General features: G+C 48.5%; 1 protein-coding gene across 1 annotated transcript in view; it reads left to right on the top strand.

Annotated features, from left to right (window-relative positions):
• Positions 1-20,856, top strand: part of fam83c (family with sequence similarity 83 member C) — a 125,450-nt gene that overhangs the window by 10,845 nt on the left and 93,749 nt on the right. The window contains exon 3 of the mRNA XM_078556277.1: positions 3,103-3,227. Within this exon, the coding sequence (XP_078412403.1) occupies positions 3,103-3,227 (125 nt within the window). The remainder of the gene's footprint in view (positions 1-3,102; positions 3,228-20,856) is intronic.

Raw genomic sequence — 20,856 nt, 5'->3', positions numbered from 1 at the left:
CACCTCCAACAAGAGAGAATCCAACCATCGCCCTTTGATGTTCAGTGGCATTACCATCACTGAATCCCTCACTGTCAATATCCTGGGGGTTACCATTCACCAGGAACTGAACTGGACTAGCCATATAAATACTGTGGCTACAAGGGCAGGTCAGAGGCTAGGAATCCTGCAGCGAGTAACTCGCCTCCTGACTCCTCAAAGCCTGTCCACAAGGCATTTGATGGAATACTCCCCACTTACCTGAATGAGTGCAGCTGCCACAACACAAGAAGCTTGACACCATCCAGGACAAAGCAGCCTGCTCATCCACATTCACTCCCTCCACCACCGATGCACTGTAGCAGCAGTGTATACCATCTACAAAATGCACTGCAGGAATTCACCAAGGCTCCTTCGACAGCACCTTCCAAACCCACAACCACTACCATCTAGAAGGACAAGGGCATCAGATAGATGGAAAAACCACCGCCTAGAAGTTCCCCTCCAAGTCACTCACCAACCTGACTTGGAAATATATCACCGTTCATTCGCTGTCGCTGGGCCAAAATTCTGGAATTCCCTTCCTAACAGCACTGTGGGTGTACCTACACCACATGGACTGCAGCGGTTCAAGAAGGCTGCTCACCACTACCTTCTCAAGGGCAACTAGGGATGGGCGGTAAATGCTGGTCCAGCCAGCGATGCCCACATCCCATGAATGAATAAAAAAACAATTTTTAAAAATCCTAACTCTGTCCACCTGGATGTGGATGATGATGGGGATGTGTCTAGGGTTGTGACAGAGGAATGCATCTTGCATTGGGAATACCAACAGTGAGATCCAAAACACCTGTGAAGAGTGGATTGTTCCCTTCCCTGTCCAGCCATGATGGAGGTTGACCAGGTATCTCTGATTCCTGTTACCTGGTCAACGTCCTCAAAAGGTGTAGCTGGAATTATGATACTTGGAAGAGATTCAATGGATTTGCATTTGGAACAATCATTTTATTCTGTAACTAGAGCTCGTAATGAAGACATGCTAACAAAATTTTAATCTAGGGGATTGCACAATCTAAACTTTGAATTTCTATAATTTCGAGAAGCCATTAATTGTGGAGAAGAATAGATACTTATATTAGAATAATTCTCTTTTCCCCCCATCGTACTTGCTTTCAAGTGAATTCCTCTCCATATTTCCGGCCTCAGGATTACCCTGTCTGAAAGGTCTGCACCTTCCCTACAATAAAACACAAAAGAGGGGCAGAAATTCCTTTTAGACCGGAAATGGGAGCAGCACAAGGAACAAGTGCTCCAGCAAAACAAGTTTCTATCACATTCAAGATGTCGTTCAGGAGTTCCAGCCATTTTACAATGTTAAATTCAGGGCTACGGTGAGCCTAGTGTTACCATATGGCAGATGATGTGTTCCAGGCGGATCAAATCCACGCGGGAAACTCGATCTCACGGTCACAACTGTTTTGCAATTTGTATTTTATTTTGGGATGTGCGCTTTGAATTCCATAAGTAATAAGACTACCATGACTTCAGAGATTTTTAGAAAACTAAATTAAACAATTATTAACAAAAGAAAAGATTTCAAGCACATATATAGGTCTACAAATTACAGCTATAATAACTCCTAAAACCCCTAATTTAATCTGGTTCCCAATTGCACCTCTGTTAAGGCTACAGTAAAAACAAATATATTTAAACAGGCAAAGCAACTCAATACCCTGGACAGTCACATTCAAAGTGAGTTCTCTTAGCTTCAGTTCCTGTAGACAGCAACTTGATGCACAGAGGCTGGAGGCGTTTCACACTTGTTAGATCTTAGAATGCCGGCTTGTCTTGCGCGTAGCCTCATCTCCTTTAATACATGTTTCTCCCTTTTTAATGCAAATTCCATTGTTCTAATACGTCTTTGGAACTTTACCTTTCTCCGTAACATAAGTCTTTTCATGGTGCTAATTTTATCAGTCACCTTTGGGGAAAAATAAACATGCTGTTTGGCCTACCTTCTTCTGGCTGGGTGTAATATCTTACCATCTCTTTGAAATTCAAACTAACCTAACTTATCTATAAATGCAAATGTTCCTCACACCTCACATTCTAAAACTTCAGCCATGTTTACATATTTTGCATTTCAAACCTAGCTTCTTGTTAACTCAAAGCCTCCAGGCCAGTTGTCTCCAATTCAACTAAATCCCCCACACACACATATCCACAGAGAGAAACTAATCCAAACCCCACTATTAACCCACTTTTACAATAAATCACGACAATGTTATGAAATTTATTATATTTTCATGACACTAATGCCTAGTAAGGTGCTGTTCCTTTACTATGGGTGCTTTGGGAACACTGTAGAGCATGCTAAGCAGTCAGAGTGCTGAGGCGATCGCCAGCCTCTGTTTAACTGGCATCTGATGCCCATCAGTTCTGTGGGCATTGAGCATTTTATCATTGATAATTCAAACGGATAATCAGGAAACCCATAAACACCGCTGTGCTTTAGGTACATTTAGATTGTGATGTTGATCTGTAAAAGCCACTGGAACATGGTTTTAATTAGAAAACATTTTTCAGGAACCTTTGGTGTGTCTATACAACTCTTTGGGCAACATAATTGTTTTTTTAAGGCTATTAACCGGCTTTGAAAACTGAGCCGGAATCTTTTCACTGTTAAGGAATTCCTTCCCTAAACATCTCCAACTCTATTTCCACCTTTAAGATTCTCCATAAAACCCACCTCTTTGGACAATCTGTTCTAATATTTCCTTCTGTGGCTCAGTGTCAAATTTTGTTTAATAACCCTCCTGTGAAGTGTCTTGGGATGTTTTGGTATGTTGAAGCTGCTAAGTAAATGCAAATGGATATATAATGTACATCATTACAAAAGCTAAATTGGCACCCGTGGGATCCAGGTCCATCTTGGTGAGCTTCTTCATTCCAGCAGTGATATAGACTCACACTGACCCCACTCTGGACCAGGCAATTACAAACTGGATTATTCTTAGAAGTTCAAGTTAAAGCACCAGAACCTGAGTTTTACTGCCCAAGATATCTCCCTCCCTCCTTCCCAAATACTGAGTAAAAATACTGTTGTATTCTTCCACCTTCTAGAACATGCGGATCAGGAGTGTGATGGGAGACACATACTGTACAAAGTCTGGGAAGAAGTTTCATGGTCAGGTCCTGGAAAAGTTCATGATAATTGACCTGGAGCAGGTGTTGACAGGTTCATACAGGTAAACAAGAAGGTGATCTGTACTAAATATTTCAATTGTTGCCAAACCATTACTTTGTCTATCCTTCCAAGCCTTCTTTCCAACTTCCTACATTTTAACATGCACTCATGCATTCACCTTCAGACTCTAACCATCCAAACACTCCCAAGACTGTCCCAGTGCTCTCCTGGCCATCCTCACACCTTCCATTCTTCAGAAAGTTCAGCTTATCCAAATCTTTGTTGGCCATGTCCTAACTTACAACACGTCCTGTTCACCCATCACCCTGTGCTCGATGCCCTGCATTGGCTCCCGGTCCAGCAATGCCTCCATTTTTTAAAATAAATTATCATCCCCATGTTCAAATTTCTCCATGGCCTCACCCCTCACATTCTCTGTAACCTCCTACAGCCCTACAACCCTCTAAGCTCCACATTCCTCCAACTCTGGCCTCTTGTGCATCCCTCACTTGGTTTGCCCCGCCATTAGTCAAAGAGCCTTTATTTGCCTGAGCCCTAAGCTCTGGAATTCCCTCCCTAAACTTCTCTGCCTCTTTCTTCTTTAAGAAATTCCTTAAAGCCTCCCTCTTTAACCCAGCCTTTGGTTGCTCATCCTATTGTCTCCTCCTTTGGCTTAGGATCAATTGTCTAGTTATTTCTCTGTGAAGTGCCTTGGGGTGTTTTATTACATTTGAAGATGCTATATAAATGTAGGTTGTTAAATATTGTTGTTAAGTCAGGTGTTAAACCACACATTAACTCCCTTGACTCTACCCCAACAGTGTGGCTTAGCCTCAGTCTTAGAACGGCACATTTACTGCATCCAATATATATTTCTCTTCGGTTTCTCTTTCCTTGCCTCCCAAGCCGGGCAGATTTGAGATCAGCATTGGCTCCACATTATATCCTATAGGAAAATGTCAGGAGTGACATTGGCATCTTCCCAAGAAATGAATTCAACAAAGGTACCGAGAGGGAATGTGTGTTAGGCTTTGATTGGCATCCATTGACATTTAAATTAAAAAGTAACACATGTAATTGGAGCAGCAAAATTGTTGAATTTGAAGTACACCCCATTGGCTGTTGACCCAATGACCCAGTCAGTACTGGTCGACACTGGTTAGGCTGTGGAAGGATGGTTGTGACCATGTACGAGAATTCCCCCATTCCCCTGCCGAGGCTCTATATGGTGACATTCCCAGTATTGTTCAGAATACACAACTGGGAGCTCATCTTCTCTTAGGAGTTTTTTGCAATCAAAGATCTCGTTCTTTTTAGTTGAATTAATAGAGCTTTCGCTGCACCTTCTCCCACCCTTCCTCCTGAGCTCACAGTGACTGAATGTATTTCACAGTGTGGATCTTAGCAGGCCCAAAGCTTAGTTAGTGAGGGATGGTAAGCGCTGGCCTTGCCAGTGACACCAACTCCCCATATATGAATTTATGGGCTCTGCTGCTTTAACAATTTTCACCCAGAGCTCTGTAAATTAACCTCAGTGCCTTAGTAACCTTCAGTTGGTGCAGACTGAGTGCATGAGGGGAGTGGAAATCATCCATACTTGTTGCTCCTAATTGTATCCTGGCTATGTGTGCGTCAATGTTCAGTGGGGACTTGCATGAAGAATGACTGACTGAGAAAGAGGTACAGGAGAGGTCCCAGCATTGGTTGACTGTAAAGCAAGATAGAACTTGTGTTTATATAATGTCTTTCACAAACTTGGAGCATCTCAAAGTACCTTTTTAAAGCGTAGCCACTGTTGAAATGTCACAAACGTGGCAGCCAATTTGCACTACAGCAAGCTCCAACAAACAAGGTATGATAATTGCCCTGGGAAGGGAGAATAACCTGTGTAGTCCATCAGAGAATCAGAAAACAGCACCTTGTATCATGTACTAGCAAAAGAAAATGCAAATACTCTAAATGTTAACTGTTGTACTTTTGCAAATAGGGTTTAGTTGCTGTTAGGTGAGAGAGGCTGGGTCAGTGGATACACTTTGCTGAGCCCAGATCAACCCTGCTTAGCAGATTGCAGTTTCAGCAATACCATCCCCATTACTTACAGACTTCACATGTCACCAGCTGCTGTCCTTCTCCTGTCTCCACATATCACCAGCTGCTGTCCTTCTGTCTCCACATATCACCAGCTGCTGTCCTTCTACTGTCTCCACATATCACCAGCTGCTGTCCTTCTGCAGTCTCCACATATCACCAGCTGCTGTCCTTCTACAGTCTCCACATATCACCAGCTGCTGTCCTTCTACAGTCTCCACATATCACCAGCTGCTGTCCTTCTGTCTCCACATATCACCAGCTGCTGTCCTTCTACAGTCTCCACATATCACCAGCTGCTGTCCTTCTACAGTCTCCACATATCACCAGCTGCTGTCCTTCTACAGTCTCCACATATGACCAGGTGCTGTCCTTCAGCAGTCTCCACATATGACCAGGTGCTGTCCTTCTACAATCTCCACATATCACCAGCTGCTGTCCTTCTGTCTCCACATATCACCAGCTGCTGTCCTTCTACAGTCTCCACATATCACCAGCTGCTGTCCTTCAGCAGTCTCCACATATCACCAGCTGCTGTCCGTCTGCAGTCTCCACATATCACCAGCTGCTGTCCTTCTGTCTCCACATATCACCAGCTGCTGTCCTTCTACAGTCTCCACATATCACCAGCTGCTGTCCTTCTGCAGTCTCCACATATCACCAGCTGCTGTCCTTCTGTCTCCACATATCACCAGCTGCTGTCCTTCAGCAGTCTCCACATATCACCAGCTGCTGTCCTTCTGCAGTCTCCACATATCACCAGCTGCTGTCCTTCTACAGTCTCCACATATCACCAGCTGCTGTCCTTCTGTCTCCACATATCACCAGCTGCTGTCCTTCTACAGTCTCCACATATCACCAGCTGCTGTCCTTCTCCAGTCTCCACATATCACCAGCTGCTGTCCTACTACAGTCTCCACATATCACCAGCTGCTGTCCTTCTGTCTCCACATATCACCAGCTGCTGTCCTTCTCCAGTCTCCACATATCACCAGCTGCTGTCCTTCTACAGTCTCCACATATCACCAGCTGCTGTCCTTCTCCTGTCTCCACATATCACCAGCTGCTGTCCTTCTGTCTCCACATATCACCAGCTGCTGTCCTTCTACTGTCTCCACATATCACCAGCTGCTGTCCTTCTGCAGTCTCCACATATCACCAGCTGCTGTCCTTCTACAGTCTCCACATATCACCAGCTGCTGTCCTTCTACAGTCTCCACATATCACCAGCTGCTGTCCTTCTACTGTCTCCACATATCACCAGCTGCTGTCCTTCTGCAGTCTCCACATATCACCAGCTGCTGTCCTTCTACAGTCTCCACATATCACCAGCTGCTGTCCTTCTACAGTCTCCACATATCACCAGCTGCTGTCCTTCTGTCTCCACATATCACCATCTGCTGTCCTTCTACAGTCTCCACATATCACCAGCTGCTGTCCTTCTGTCTCCACATATCACCAGCTGCTGTCCTTCTACAGTCTCCACATATCACCAGCTGCTGTCCTTCTACAGTCTCCACATATCACCAGGTGCTGTCCTTCAGCAGTCTCCACATATCACCAGCTGCTGTCCTTCTACAATCTCCACATATCACCAGCTGCTGTCCTTCTGTCTCCACATATCACCAGCTGCTGTCCTTCTACAGTCTCCACATATCACCAGCTGCTGTCCTTCTGCAGTCTCCACATATCACCAGCTGCTGTCCTTCTGTCTCCACATATCACCAGCTGCTGTCCTTCAGCAGTCTCCACATATCACCAGCTGCTGTCCTTCTGCAGTCTCCACATATCACCAGCTGCTGTCCTTCTACAGTCTCCACATATCACCAGCTGCTGTACTTCTGTCTCCACATATCACCAGCTGCTGTCCTTCAGCAGTCTCCACATATCACCAGCTGCTGTCCTTCTGCAGTCTCCACATATCACCAGCTGCTGTCCTTCTACAGTCTCCACATATCACCAGCTGCTGTCCTTCTACTGTCTCCACATATCACCAGCTGCTGTCCTTCTGTCTCCACATATCACCAGCTGCTGTCCTTCTACAGTCTCCACATATCACCAGCTGCTGTCCTTCTACAGTCTCCACATATCACCAGCTGCTGTCCTACTACAGTCTCCACATATCACCAGCTGCTGTCCTTCTACAGTCTCCACATATCACCAGCTGCTGTCCTTCTACAGTCTCCACATATCACCAGCTGCTGTCCTTCTACTGTCTCCACATATCACCAGCTGCTGTCCTTCTGTCTCCACATATCACCAGCTGCTGTCCTTCTACAGTCTCCACATATCACCAGCTGCTGTCCTTCTACAATCTCCACATATCACCAGCTGCTGTCCTTCTACAGTCTCCACATATCACCAGCTGCTGTCCTTCTACAGTCTCCACATATCACCAGCTGCTGTCCTTCTGTCTCCACATATCACCAGCTGCTGTCCTTCTACTGTCTCCACATATAACCAGCTGCTGTCCTTCTACAGTCTCCACATATCACCAACTGCTGTCCTTCTACAATCTCCACATATCACCAGCTGCTGTCCTTCTACTGTCTCCACATATCACCAGCTGCTGTCCTTCTACTGTCTCCACATATCACCAGCTGCTGTCCTTCTACTGTCTCCACATATCACCAGCTGCTGTCCTTCTACTGTCTCCACATATCACCAGCTGCTGTCCTTCTGTCTCCACATATCACCAGCTGCTGTCCTTCTACTGTCTCCACATATCACCAGCTGCTGTCCTTCTCTCCCCACATATCACCAGCTGCTGTCCTTCTGTCTCCACATATCACCAGCTGCTGTCCTTCTACAGTCTCCACATATCACCAGCTGCTGTCCTTCTACCGTCTCCACATATCACCAGCTGCTGTCCTTCTGCAGTCTCCACATATCACCAGCTGCTGTCCTTCTACAGTCTCCACATATCACCAGCTGCTGTCCTTCTACAGTCTCCACATATCACCAGCTGCTGTCCTTCTGTCTCCACATATCACCAGCTGCTGTCCTTCTACAGTCTCCACATATCACCAGCTGCTGTCCTTCTACAGTCTCCACATATCACCAGCTGCTGTCCTTCTACAGTCTCCACATATCACCAGCTGCTATCCTTCTACAGTCTCCACATATCACCAGCTGCTGTCCTTCTACTGTCTCCACATATCACCAGCTGCTGTCCTTCTACTGTCTCCACATATCACCAGCTGCTGTCCTTCTACTGTCTCCACATATCACCAGCTGCTGTCCTTCTACTGTCTCCACATATCACCAGCTGCTGTCCTTCTGTCTCCACATATCACCAGCTGCTGTCCTTCTGTCTCCATATATCACCAGCTGCTGTCCTTCTACTGTCTCCACATATCACCAGCTGCTGTCCTTCTGTCTCCACATATCACCAGCTGCTGTCCTTCTGTCTCCACATATCACCAGCTGCTGTCCTTCTACAGTCTCCACATATCACCAGCTGCTGTCCTTCTGCCGTCTCCACATATCACCAGCTGCTGTCCTTCTACAGTCTCCACATATCACCAGCTGCTGTCCTTCTACAGTCTCCACATATCACCAGCTGCTGTCCTTCTGTCTCCACATATCACCAGCTGCTGTCCTTCTGTCTCCACATATCACCAGCTGCTGTCCTTCTGCAGTCTCCACATATCACGAGCTGCTATCCTTCTGCAATCTCCACATATCGCCAGCTGCTGTCCTTCTACAGTCTCCACATATCACCAGCTGCTGTCCTTCTACAGTCCCCACATATCACCAGCTGCTGTCCTTCTACAGTCTCCACATATCACCAGCTGCTGTCCTTCTGCAATCTCCACATATCACCAGCTGCTGTCCTTTTACAGTCTCCACATATCACCAGCTGCTGTCCTTCTGCAGTCTCCACATATCACCAACTGCTGTCCTTCTGCAGTCTCCACATATCACCAGCTGCTGTCCTTCTGTCTCCACATATCACCAGCTGCTGTCCATCTACTGTCTCCACATATCACCAGCTGCTGTCCTTCTACAGTCTCCACATATCACCAGCTGCTGTCCTTCTACAGTCTCCACATATCACCAGCCGCTGTCCTTTTGTCTCCACATATCACCAGCTGCTGTCCTTCCGCAGTCTCCGCATATCGCCAGCTGCTGTCCTTCTACAATCTCCGCATATCACCAGCTGCTGTCCTTCTACAATCTCCACATATCACCAGCTGCTGTCCTTCTACAGTCTCCACATATCACCAGCTGCTGTCCTTCTACAGTCTCCACATATCACCAGCTGCTGTCCTTCTGCAATCTCCACATATCACCAGCTGCTGTCCTTCTACTGTCTCCACATATCACCAGCTGCTGTCCTTCTGTCCCCACATATCACCAGCTGCTGTCCTTCTGTCTCCACATATCACCAGCTGCTGTCCTTCTACAGTCTCCACATATCACCAGCTGCTGTCCTTCTACCGTCTCCACATATCACCAGCTGCTGTCCTTCTGCAGTCTCCACATATCACCAGCTGCTGTCCTTCTACAGTCTCCACATATCACCAGCTGCTGTCCTTCTACAGTCTCCACATATCAGCAGCTGCTGTCCTTCTGTCTCCACATATCACCAGCTGCTGTCCTTCTACAGTCTCCACATATCACCAGCTGCTGTCCTTCTACAGTCTCCACATATCACCAGCTGCTGTCCTTCTACAGTCTCCACATATCACCAGCTGCTATCCTTCTACAGTCTCCACATATCACCAGCTGCTGTCCTTCTACTGTCTCCACATATCACCAGCTGCTGTCCTTCTACTGTCTCCACATATCACCAGCTGCTGTCCTTCTACTGTCTCCACATATCACCAGCTGCTGTCCTTCTACTGTCTCCACATATCACCAGCTGCTGTCCTTCTGTCTCCATATATCACCAGCTGCTGTCCTTCTACTGTCTCCACATATCACCAGCTGCTGTCCTTCTGTCTCCACATATCACCAGCTGCTGTCCTTCTGTCTCCACATATCACCAGCTGCTGTCCTTCTACAGTCTCCACATATCACCAGCTGCTGTCCTTCTGCCGTCTCCACATATCACCAGCTGCTGTCCTTCTACAGTCTCCACATATCACCAGCTGCTGTCCTTCTGTCCCCACATATCACCAGCTGCTGTCCTTCTGTCTCCACATATCACCAGCTGCTGTCCTTCTACAGTCTCCACATATCACCAGCTGCTGTCCTTCTACCGTCTCCACATATCACCAGCTGCTGTCCTTCTACAGTCTCCACATATCACCAGCTGCTGTCCTTCTGCCGTCTCCACATATCACCAGCTGCTGTCCTTCTACAGTCTCCACATATCACCAGCTGCTGTCCTTCTACAGTCTCCACATATCACCAGCTGCTGTCCTTCTGTCTCCACATATCACCAGCTGCTGTCCTTCTGTCTCCACATATCACCAGCTGCTGTCCTTCTGCAGTCTCCACATATCACGAGCTGCTATCCTTCTGCAATCTCCACATATCGCCAGCTGCTGTCCTTCTACAGTCTCCACATATCACCAGCTGCTGTCCTTCTACAGTCCCCACATATCACCAGCTGCTGTCCTTCTACAGTCTCCACATATCACCAGCTGCTGTCCTTCTGCAATCTCCACATATCACCAGCTGCTGTCCTTTTACAGTCTCCACATATCACCAGCTGCTGTCCTTCTGCAGTCTCCACATATCACCAGCTGCTGTCCTTCTGCAGTCTCCACATATCACCAGCTGCTGTCCTTCTGTCTCCACATATCACCAGCTGCTGTCCATCTACTGTCTCCACATATCACCAGCTGCTGTCCTTCTACAGTCTCCACATATCACCAGCTGCTGTCCTTCTACAGTCTCCACATATCACCAGCTGCTGTCCTTCTACAGTCTCCACATATCACCAGCTGGTGTCCTGCTACAGTCTCCACATATCACCAGCTGCTGTCCTTCTACAGTCTCCACATATCACCAGCTGCTATCCTTCTAAAGTCTCCACATATCACCAGCTGCTGTCCTTCCACAGTCTCCACATATCACCAGCTGCTGTCCTTCTACAGTCTCCACATATCACCAGCTGCTGTCCTTCTACAGTCTCCACATATAACCAGCTGCTGTCCTTCTACAGTCTCCACATATCACCAGCTGCTGTCCTTCTACAGTCTCCACATATCACCAGCTGCTGTCCTTCTGTCTCCACATATCACCAGCTGCTGTCCTTCTGTCTCCACATATCACCAGCTGCTGTCCTTCTCCAGTCTCCACATATCACCAGCTGCTGTCCTTCTACAGTCTCCACATATCACCAGCTGCTGTCCTTCTGTCTCCACATATCACCAGCTGCTGTCCTTCTACAGTCTGCACATATCACCAGCTGCTGTCCTTCTACAGTCTCCACATATCACCAGCTGCTGTCCTTCTAGAGTCTCCAAATATCACCAGCTGCAGTCCTTCCACAGTCTCCACATATCACCAGCTGCTGTCCTTCTACAGTCTCCACACATCACCAGCTGCTGTCCTTCTACAGTCTCCACATATCGCCAGCTGCTGTCCTTCTACAGTCTCCACATATCACCAGCTGCTGTCCTTCTGTCTCCACATATCACCAGCTGCTGTCCTTCTGTCTCCACATATCACCAGCTGCTGTCCTTCTCCAGTCTCCACATATCACCAGCTGCTGTCCTTCTACAGTCTCCACATATCACCAGCTGCTGTCCTTCTGTCTCCACATATCACCAGCTGCTGTCCTTCTACAGTCTCCACATATCACCAGCTGCTGTCCTTCTGTCTCCACATATCACCAGCTGCTGTCCTTCTACAGTCTCCACATATCACCAGCTGCTGTCCTTCTGCAGTCTCCACATATCACCAGCCGCTGTCCTTTTGTCTCCACATATCATCAGCTGCTGTCCTTCAGCGGTCTCCACATATCGCCAGCTGCTGTCCTTCTACATTCTCCACATATCACCAGCTGCTGTCCTTCTACAGTCTCCACATATCACCAGCTGCTGTCCTTCTACAATCTCCACATATCACCAGCTGCTGTCCTTCTACAGTCTCCACATATCACCAGCTGCTGTCCTTCTACAGTCTCCACATATCACCAGCTGCTGTCCTTCTGCAATCTCCACATATCACCAGCTGCTGTCCTTCTACAGTGTCTACATATCACCAGCTGTTGTCCTTCTGTCTCCACATATCACCAGCTGCTGTCCTTCTGTCTCCACGTATCACCAGCTGCTGTCCTTCTGTCTCCACATATCACCAGCTGTTGTCCTTCTGTCTCCACATATCACCAGCTGCTGTCCTTCTGTCTCCACATATCACCAGCTGCTGTCCTTCTACAGTCTCTACATATCACTAGCTGTTGTCCTTCTGTCTCCACATATCACCAGCTGCTGTCCTTCTGTTTCCACATATCACCAGCTGCTGTCCTTCTGTCTCCACATATCACAAGCTGCTGTCCTTCTGACTCCACATATCACCAGCTGCTGTCCTTCTGTCTCCACATATCACCAGCTGCTGTCCTTCTACTGTCTCCACATATAACCAGCTGCTGTCCTTCTACAGTCTCCACATATCACCAGCTGCTGTCCTTCTACAGTCTCCACATATCACCAGCTGCTGTCCTTCTACTGTCTCCACATATCACCAGCTGCTGTCCTTCTACTGTCTCCACATATCACCAGCTGCTGTCCTACTGTCTCCACATATCACCAGCTGCTGTCCTTTTTCTGTCTCCACATATCACCAGCTGCTGTCCTTCTGTCTCCACATATCACCAGCTGCTGTCCTTCTACTGTCTCCACATATCACCAGCTGCTGTCCTTCTGTCTCCACATATCACCAGCTGCTGTCCTTCTGTCTCCACATATCACCAGCTGCTGTCCTTCTACAGTCTCCACATATCACCAGCTGCTGTCCTTCTACAGTCTCCACATATCACCAGCTGCTGTCCTTCTGCAGTCTCCACATATCACCAGCTGCTGTCCTTCTACAGTCTCCACATATCACCAGCTGCTGTCCTTCTACAGTCTCCACATATCACCAGCTGCTGTCCTTCTGTCTCCACATATCACCAGCTGCTGTCCTTCTGTCTCCACATATCACCAGCTGCTGTCCTTCTGCAGTCTCCACATATCACCAGCTGCTATCCTTCTGCAATCTCCACATATCACCAGCTGCTGTCCTTCTACAGTCTCCACATATCACCAGCTGCTGTCCTTCTACAGTCTCCACATATCACCAGCTGCTGTCCTTCTACAGTCTCCACATATCACCAGCTGCTGTCCTTCTGCAATCTCCACATATCACCAGCTGCTGTCCTTCTACAGTCTCCACATATCACCAGCTGCTGTCCTTCTGCAGTCTCCACATATCACCAGCTGCTGTCCTTCTGCAGTCTCCACATATCACCAGCTGCTGTCCTTCTGTCTCCACATATCACCAGCTGCTGTCCTTCTACAGTCTCCACATATCACCAGCTGCTGTCCTTCTACAGTCTCCACATATCACCAGCTGCTATCATTCTACAGTCTCCATATATCACCAGCTGCTGTCATTCCACAGTCTCCACATATCACCAGCTGCTGTCCTTCTACAGTCTCCACATATCAACAGCTTCTGTCCTTCTACAGTCTCCACATATCACCAGCTGCTGTCCTTCTACAGTCTCCACATATCACCAGCTGCTGTCCTTCTGTCTCCACATATCACCAGCTGCTGTCCTTCTGTCTCCACATATCACCAGCTGCTGTCCTTCTGTCTCCACATATCACCAGCTGCTGTCCTTCTCCAGTCTCCACATATCACCAGCTGCTGTCCTTCTACAGTCTCCACATATCACCAGCTGCTGTCCTTCTGTCTCCACTTATCACCAGCTGCTGTCCTTCTACAGTCTCCACATATCACCAGCTGCTGTCCTTCTACAGTCTCCACATATCACCAGCTGCTGTCCTTCTACAGTCTCCACATATCACCAGCTGCTGTCCTTCCACAGTCTCCACATATCACCAGCTGCTGTCCTTCCGCAGTCTCCGCATATCGCCAGCTGCTGTCCTTCTACAGTCTCCGCATATCACCAGCTGCTGTCCTTCTACAGTCTCCGCATATCACCAGCCGCTGTCCTTCTACAGTCTCCACATATCACCAGCTGCTGTCCTTCTGTCTCCACATATCACCAGCTGCTGTCCTTCTACAGTCTCCACATATCACCAGCCGCTGTCCTTTTGTCTCCACATATCACCAGCTGCTGTCCTTCCGCAGTCTCCGCATATCGCCAGCTGCTGTCCTTCTACAGTCTCCGCATATCACCAGCTGCTGTCCTTCTACAATCTCCACATATCACCAGCTGCTGTCCTTCTACAGTCTCCACATATCACCAGCTGCTGTCCTTCTACAGTCTCCACATATCACCAGCTGCTGTCCTTCTGCAATCTCCACATATCACCATCTGCTGTCCTTCTACAGTCTCCACATATCACCAGCTGCTGTCCTTCTACAGTCTCTACATATCACCAGCTGTTGTCCTTCTGTCTCCACATATCACCAGCTGCTGTCCTTCTGTCTCCACGTATCACCAGCTGCTGTCCTTCAGTCTCCACATATCACCAGCTGTTGTCCTTCTGTCTCCACATATCACCAGCTGCTGTCCTTCTGTCTCCACATATCACCAGCTGCTGTCCTTCTACAGTCTCTACATATCACCAGCTGTTGTCCTTCTGTCTCCACATATCACCAGCTGCTGTCCTTCTGTCTCCACATATCACCAGCTGCTGTCCTTCTGTCTCCACATATCACCAGCTGCTGTCCTTCTACAGTCTCCACATATCACCAGCTGCTGTCCTTCTGCAATCTCCACATAACACCAGCTGCTGTCCTTCTGCAATCTCCACATATCACCAGCTGCTGTTCTTCTGAAGTCTCCACATATCACCAGCTGTTGTCCTTCTGTCTCGACATATCACCAGCTGCTGTCCTTCTGCAATCTCCACATATCACCAGCTGCTGTCCTTCTACAGTCTACACATATCACCAGCTGCTGTCCTTCTACAATCTCCACATATCACCAGCTGCTGTCCTTCTACAGTCTCCACATATCACCAGCTGCTGTCCTTCTGTCTCCACATATCACCAGCTGCTGTCCTTCTGCAATGTCCACATATCACCAGCAGCTGTCCTTCTGCAATCTCCACATATCACCAGCTGCTGTCCTTCTACAGTCTCCACATATCACCAGCTGCTGTCCTTCTACAGTCTCCACATATCACCAGCTGCTGTCCTCCTACAGTCTCCACATATCACCAGCTGCTGTCCTTCTGTCTCCACATATCACCAGCTGCTGTCCTTCTACAGTCTCCACATATCACCAGCTGCTGTCCTTCTGTCTCCACATATCACCAGCTGCTGTCCTTCTGTCTCCATATATCACCAGCTGCTGTCCTTCTACAGTCTCCACATATCACCAACTGCTGTCCTTCTGCAGTCTCCACATATCACCAGCTGCTGTCCTTCTACAGTCTCCACATATCACCAGCTGCCGTCCTTCTGCAGTCTCCACATATCACCAGCTGCTGTCCTTCTACAGTCTCCACATATCACCAGCTGCTGTCCTTCTACAGTCTCCACATATCACCAGCTGCTGTCCTTCCACAGTCTCCACATATCACCAGCTGCTGTCCTTCCGCAGTCTCCGCATATCGCCAGCTGCTGTCCTTCTACAGTCTCCGCATATCACCAGCTGCTGTCCTTCTACAGTCTCCGCATATCACCAGCCGATGTCCTTCTACAGTCTCCACATATCACCAGCTGCTGTCCTTCTGTCTCCACATATCACCAGCTGCTGTCCTTCTACAGTCTCCACATATCACCAGCCGCTGTCCTTTTGTCTCCACATATCACCAGCTGCTGTCCTTCCGCAGTCTCCGCATATCGCCAGCTGCTGTCCTTCTACAGTCTCCGCATATCACCAGCTGCTGTCCTTCTACAATCTCCACATATCACCAGCTGCTGTCCTTCTACAGTCTCCACATATCACCAGCTGCTGTCCTTCTACAGTCTCCACATATCACCAGCTGCTGTCCTTCTGCAATCTCCACATATCACCATCTGCTGTCCTTCTACAGTCTCCACATATCACCAGCTGCTGTCCTTCTACAGTCTCTACATATCACCAGCTGTTGTCCTTCTGTCTCCACATATCACCAGCTGCTGTCCTTCTGTCTCCACGTATCACCAGCTGCTGTCCTTCAGTCTCCACATATCACCAGCTGTTGTCCTTCTGTCTCCACATATCACCAGCTGCTGTCCTTCTGTCTCCACATATCACCAGCTGCTGTCCTTCTACAGTCTCTACATATCACCAGCTGTTGTCCTTCTGTCTCCACATATCACCAGCTGTTGTCCTTCTGTCTCCACATATCACCAGCTGCTGTCCTTCTGTCTCCACATATCACCAGCTGCTGTCCTTCTACAGTCTCCACATATCACCAGCTGCTGTCCTTCTGCAATCTCCACATAACACCAGCTGCTGTCCTTCTGCAATCTCCACATATCACCAGCTGCTGTTCTTCTGCAGTCTCCACATATCACCAGCTGCTGTCCTTCTACAGTCTCCACATATCACCAGCTGCTGTCCTTCTCCAGTCTCCACATATCACCAGCTGCTGTCCTTCTACAGTCTCCACATATCACCAGCTGCTGTCCTTCTGTAGTCTCCACATATCACCAGCTGCTGTCCTTCTACAGTCTCCACATATCACCAGCTGCTGTCCTTCTGCAGTCTCCACATATCACCAGGTGCTGTCCTTCAGCAGTCTCCACATATCACCAGCTGCTGTCCTTCTACAGTTTCCACATATCACTAGCTGCTGTCCTTCTACAATCTCCACATATCACCAGCTGCTGTCCTTCTGTCTCCACATATCACCAGCTGCTGTCCTTCTGTCTCCACATATCACCAGCTGCTGTCCTTCTACAGTCTCCACATATCACCAGCTGCTGTCCTTCTGTCTCCACATATCACCAGCTGTTGTCCTTCTGTCTCCACATATCACCAGCTGCTGTCCTTCTGTCTCCACATATCACCAGCTGTTGTCCTTCTACAGTCTCTACATATCACCAGCTGTTGTCCTTCTGTCTCCACATATCACCAGCTGCTGTCCTTCTGTCTCCACATATCACCAGCTGCTGTCCTTCTGTCTCCACATATCACCAGCTGCTGTCCTTCTACAGTCTCCACATATCACCAGCTGCTGTCCTTCTGCAATCTCCACATAACACCAGCTGCTGTCCTTCTGCCATCTCCACATATCACCAGCTGCTGTTCTTCTGAAGTCTCCACATATCACCAGCTGTTGTCCTTCTGTCTCCACATATCACCAGCTGCTGTCCTTCTGCAATCTCCACATATCACCAGCTGCTGTCCTTCTACAGTCTCCACATATCACGAGCTGCTGTCCTTCTACAATCTCCACATATCACCAGCTGCTGTCCTTCTACAGTCTCCACATATCACCAGCTGCTGTCCTTCTGTCTCCACATATCACCAGCTGCTGTCCTTCTGCAATCTCCACATACCACCAGCTGCTGTCCTTCTGCAATCTCCACATATCACCAGCTGCTGTCCTTCTACAGTCTCCACATATCACCAGCTGCTGTCCTTCTACAGTCTCCACATATCACCAGCTGCTGTCCTCCTACAGTCTCCACATATCACCAGCTGCTGTCCTTCTGTCTCCACATATCACCAGCTGCTGTCCTTCTACAGTCTCCACATATCACCAGCTGCTGTCCTTCTGTCTCCACATATCACCAGCTGCTGTCCTTCTGTCTCCATATATCACCAGCTGCTATCCTTCTACAGTCTCCACATATCACCAGCTGCTGTCCTTCTGCAGTCTCCACATATCACCAGCTGCTGTCCTTCTACAGTCTCCACATATCACCAGCTGCCGTCCTTCTGCAGTCTCCACATATCACCAGCTGCTGTCCTTCTACAGTCTCCACATATCACCAGCTGCTGTCCTTCTCCAGTCTCCACATATCACCAGCTGCTGTCCTTCTACAGTCTCCACATATCACCAGCTGCTGTCCTTCTGTAGTCTCCACATATCACCAGCTGCTGTCCTTCTACAGTCTCCCCATATCACCAGCTGCTGTCCTTCAGCAGTCTCCACATATCACCAGCTGCTGTCCTTCTACAGTTTCCACATATCACTAGCTGCTGTCCTTCTACAATCTCCACATATCACCAGCTGCTGTCCTTCTGTCTCCACATATCACCAGCTGCTGTCCTTCTGTCTCCACATATCACCAGCTGCTGTCCTTCTACAGTCTCCACATATCACCAGCTGCTGTCCTTCTGTCTCCACATATCACCAGCTGTTGTCCTTCTGTCTCCACATATCACCAGCTACTGTCCTTCTGTCTCCACATATCACCAGCTGTTGTCCTTCTACAGTCTCTACATATCACCAGCTGTTGTCCTTCTGTCTCCACATATCACCAGCTGCTGTCCTTCTGTCTCCACATATCACCAGCTGCTGTCCTTCTGTCTCCACATATCACCAGCTGCTGTCCTTCTACAGTCTCCACATATCACCAGCTGCTGTCCTTCTGCAATCTCCACATAACACCAGCTGCTGTCCTTCTGCAATCTCCACATATCACCAGCTGCTGTTCTTCTGAAGTCTCCACATATCACCAGCTGTTGTCCTTCTGTCTCCACATATCACCAGCTGCTGTCCTTCTGCAATCTCCACATATCACCAGCTGCTGTCCTTCTACAGTCTCCACATATCACGAGCTGCTGTCCTTCTACAATCTCCACATATCACCAGCTGCTGTCCTTCTACAGTCTCCACATATCACCAGCTGCTGTCCTTCTGTCTCCAGATATCACCAGCTGCTGTCCTTCTGCAATCTCCACATATCACCAGCTGCTGTCCTTCTGCAATCTCCACATATCACCAGCTGCTGTCCTTCTACAGTCTCCACATATCACCAGCTGCTGTCCTTCTACAGTCTCCACATATCACCAGCTGCTGTCCTCCTACAGTCTCCACATATCACCAGCTGCTGTCCTTCTGTCTCCACATATCACCAGCTGCTGTCCTTCTACAGTCTCCACATATCACCAGCTGCTGTCCTTCTGTCTCCACATATCACCAGCTGCTGTCCTTCTGTCTCCATATATCACCAGCTGCTATCCTTCTACAGTCTCCACATATCACCAGCTGCTGTCCTTCTGCAGTCTCCACATATCACCAGCTGCTGTCCTTCTACAGTCTCCACATATCACCAGCTGCCGTCCTTCTGCAGTCTCCACATATCACCAGCTGCTGTCCTTCTACAGTCTCCACATATCACCAGCTGCTGTCCTTCTCCAGTCTCCACATATCACCAGCTGCTGTCCTTCTACAGTCTCCACATATCACCAGCTGCTGTCCTTCTGTAGTCTCCACATATCACCAGCTGCTGTCCTTCTACAGTCTCCACATATCACCAGCTGCTGTCCTTCTGCAGTCTCCACATATCACCAGGTGCTGTCCTTCTACAGTCTCCCCATATCACCAGCTGCTGTCCTTCAGCAGTCTCCACATATCACCAGCTGCTGTCCTTCTACAGTTTCCACATATCACCAGCTGCTGTCCTTCTACAATCTCCACATATCACCAGCTGCTGTCCTTCTGTCTCCACATATCACCAGCTGCTGTCCTTCTGTCTCCACATATCACCAGCTGCTGTCCTTCTACAGTCTCCACATATCACCAGCTGCTGTCCTTCTGCAGTGTCCACATATGACCAGCTGCTGTCCTTCTGCAGTCTCCACATATCACCAGCTGCTGTCCTTCAGCAGTCTCCACATATCACCAGCTGCTGTCCTTCTACAGTTTCCACATATCACCAGCTGCTGTCCTTCTACAATCTCCACATATCACCAGCTGCTGTCCTTCTGTCTTCACATATCACCAGCTGATGTCCTTTTGTCTCCACATATCACCAGCTGCTGTCCTTCTACAGTCTCCACATATCACCAGCTGCTGTCCTTCTGCAGTCTCCACATATCACCAGATGCTGTCCTTCTACAATCTCCACATATCACCAGCTGCTGTCCTTCTGTCTCCACATATCACCAGCTGCTGTCCTTCTACATTCTCCACATATCACCAGCTGCTGTCCTTCAGCAGTCTCCACATATCACCAGCTGCTGTCCTTCTGCAGTCTCCACATATCACCAGCTGCTGTCCTTCTGTCTCCACATATCACCAGCTGCTGTCCTTCTACAGTCTCCACATATCACCAGCTGCTGTCCTTCTGCAGTCTCCACATATCACCAGCTGCTGTCCTACTACAGTCTCCACATATCACCAGCTGCTGTCCTTCTGTCTCCACATATCACCAGCTGCTGTCCTTCTCCAGTCTCCACATATCACCAGCTGCTGTCCTTCTCCTGTCTCCGCATATCACCAGCTGCTGTCCTTCTGTCTCCACATATCACCAGCTGCTGTCCTTCTACTGTCTCCACATATCACCAGCTGTTGTCCTTCTGCAGTCTCCACATATCACCAGCTGCTGTCCTTCTACAGTCTCCACATATCACCAGCTGCTGT

Source organism: Cetorhinus maximus, chromosome 13, assembly GCF_964194155.1.
Source record: "Cetorhinus maximus chromosome 13, sCetMax3.hap1.1, whole genome shotgun sequence".
NCBI classification, from domain to species: domain Eukaryota; kingdom Metazoa; phylum Chordata; class Chondrichthyes; order Lamniformes; family Cetorhinidae; genus Cetorhinus; species Cetorhinus maximus.
Note: the sequence above shows the minus strand (reverse complement) of the source record. Positions and strands in the feature narration are given on the sequence as shown.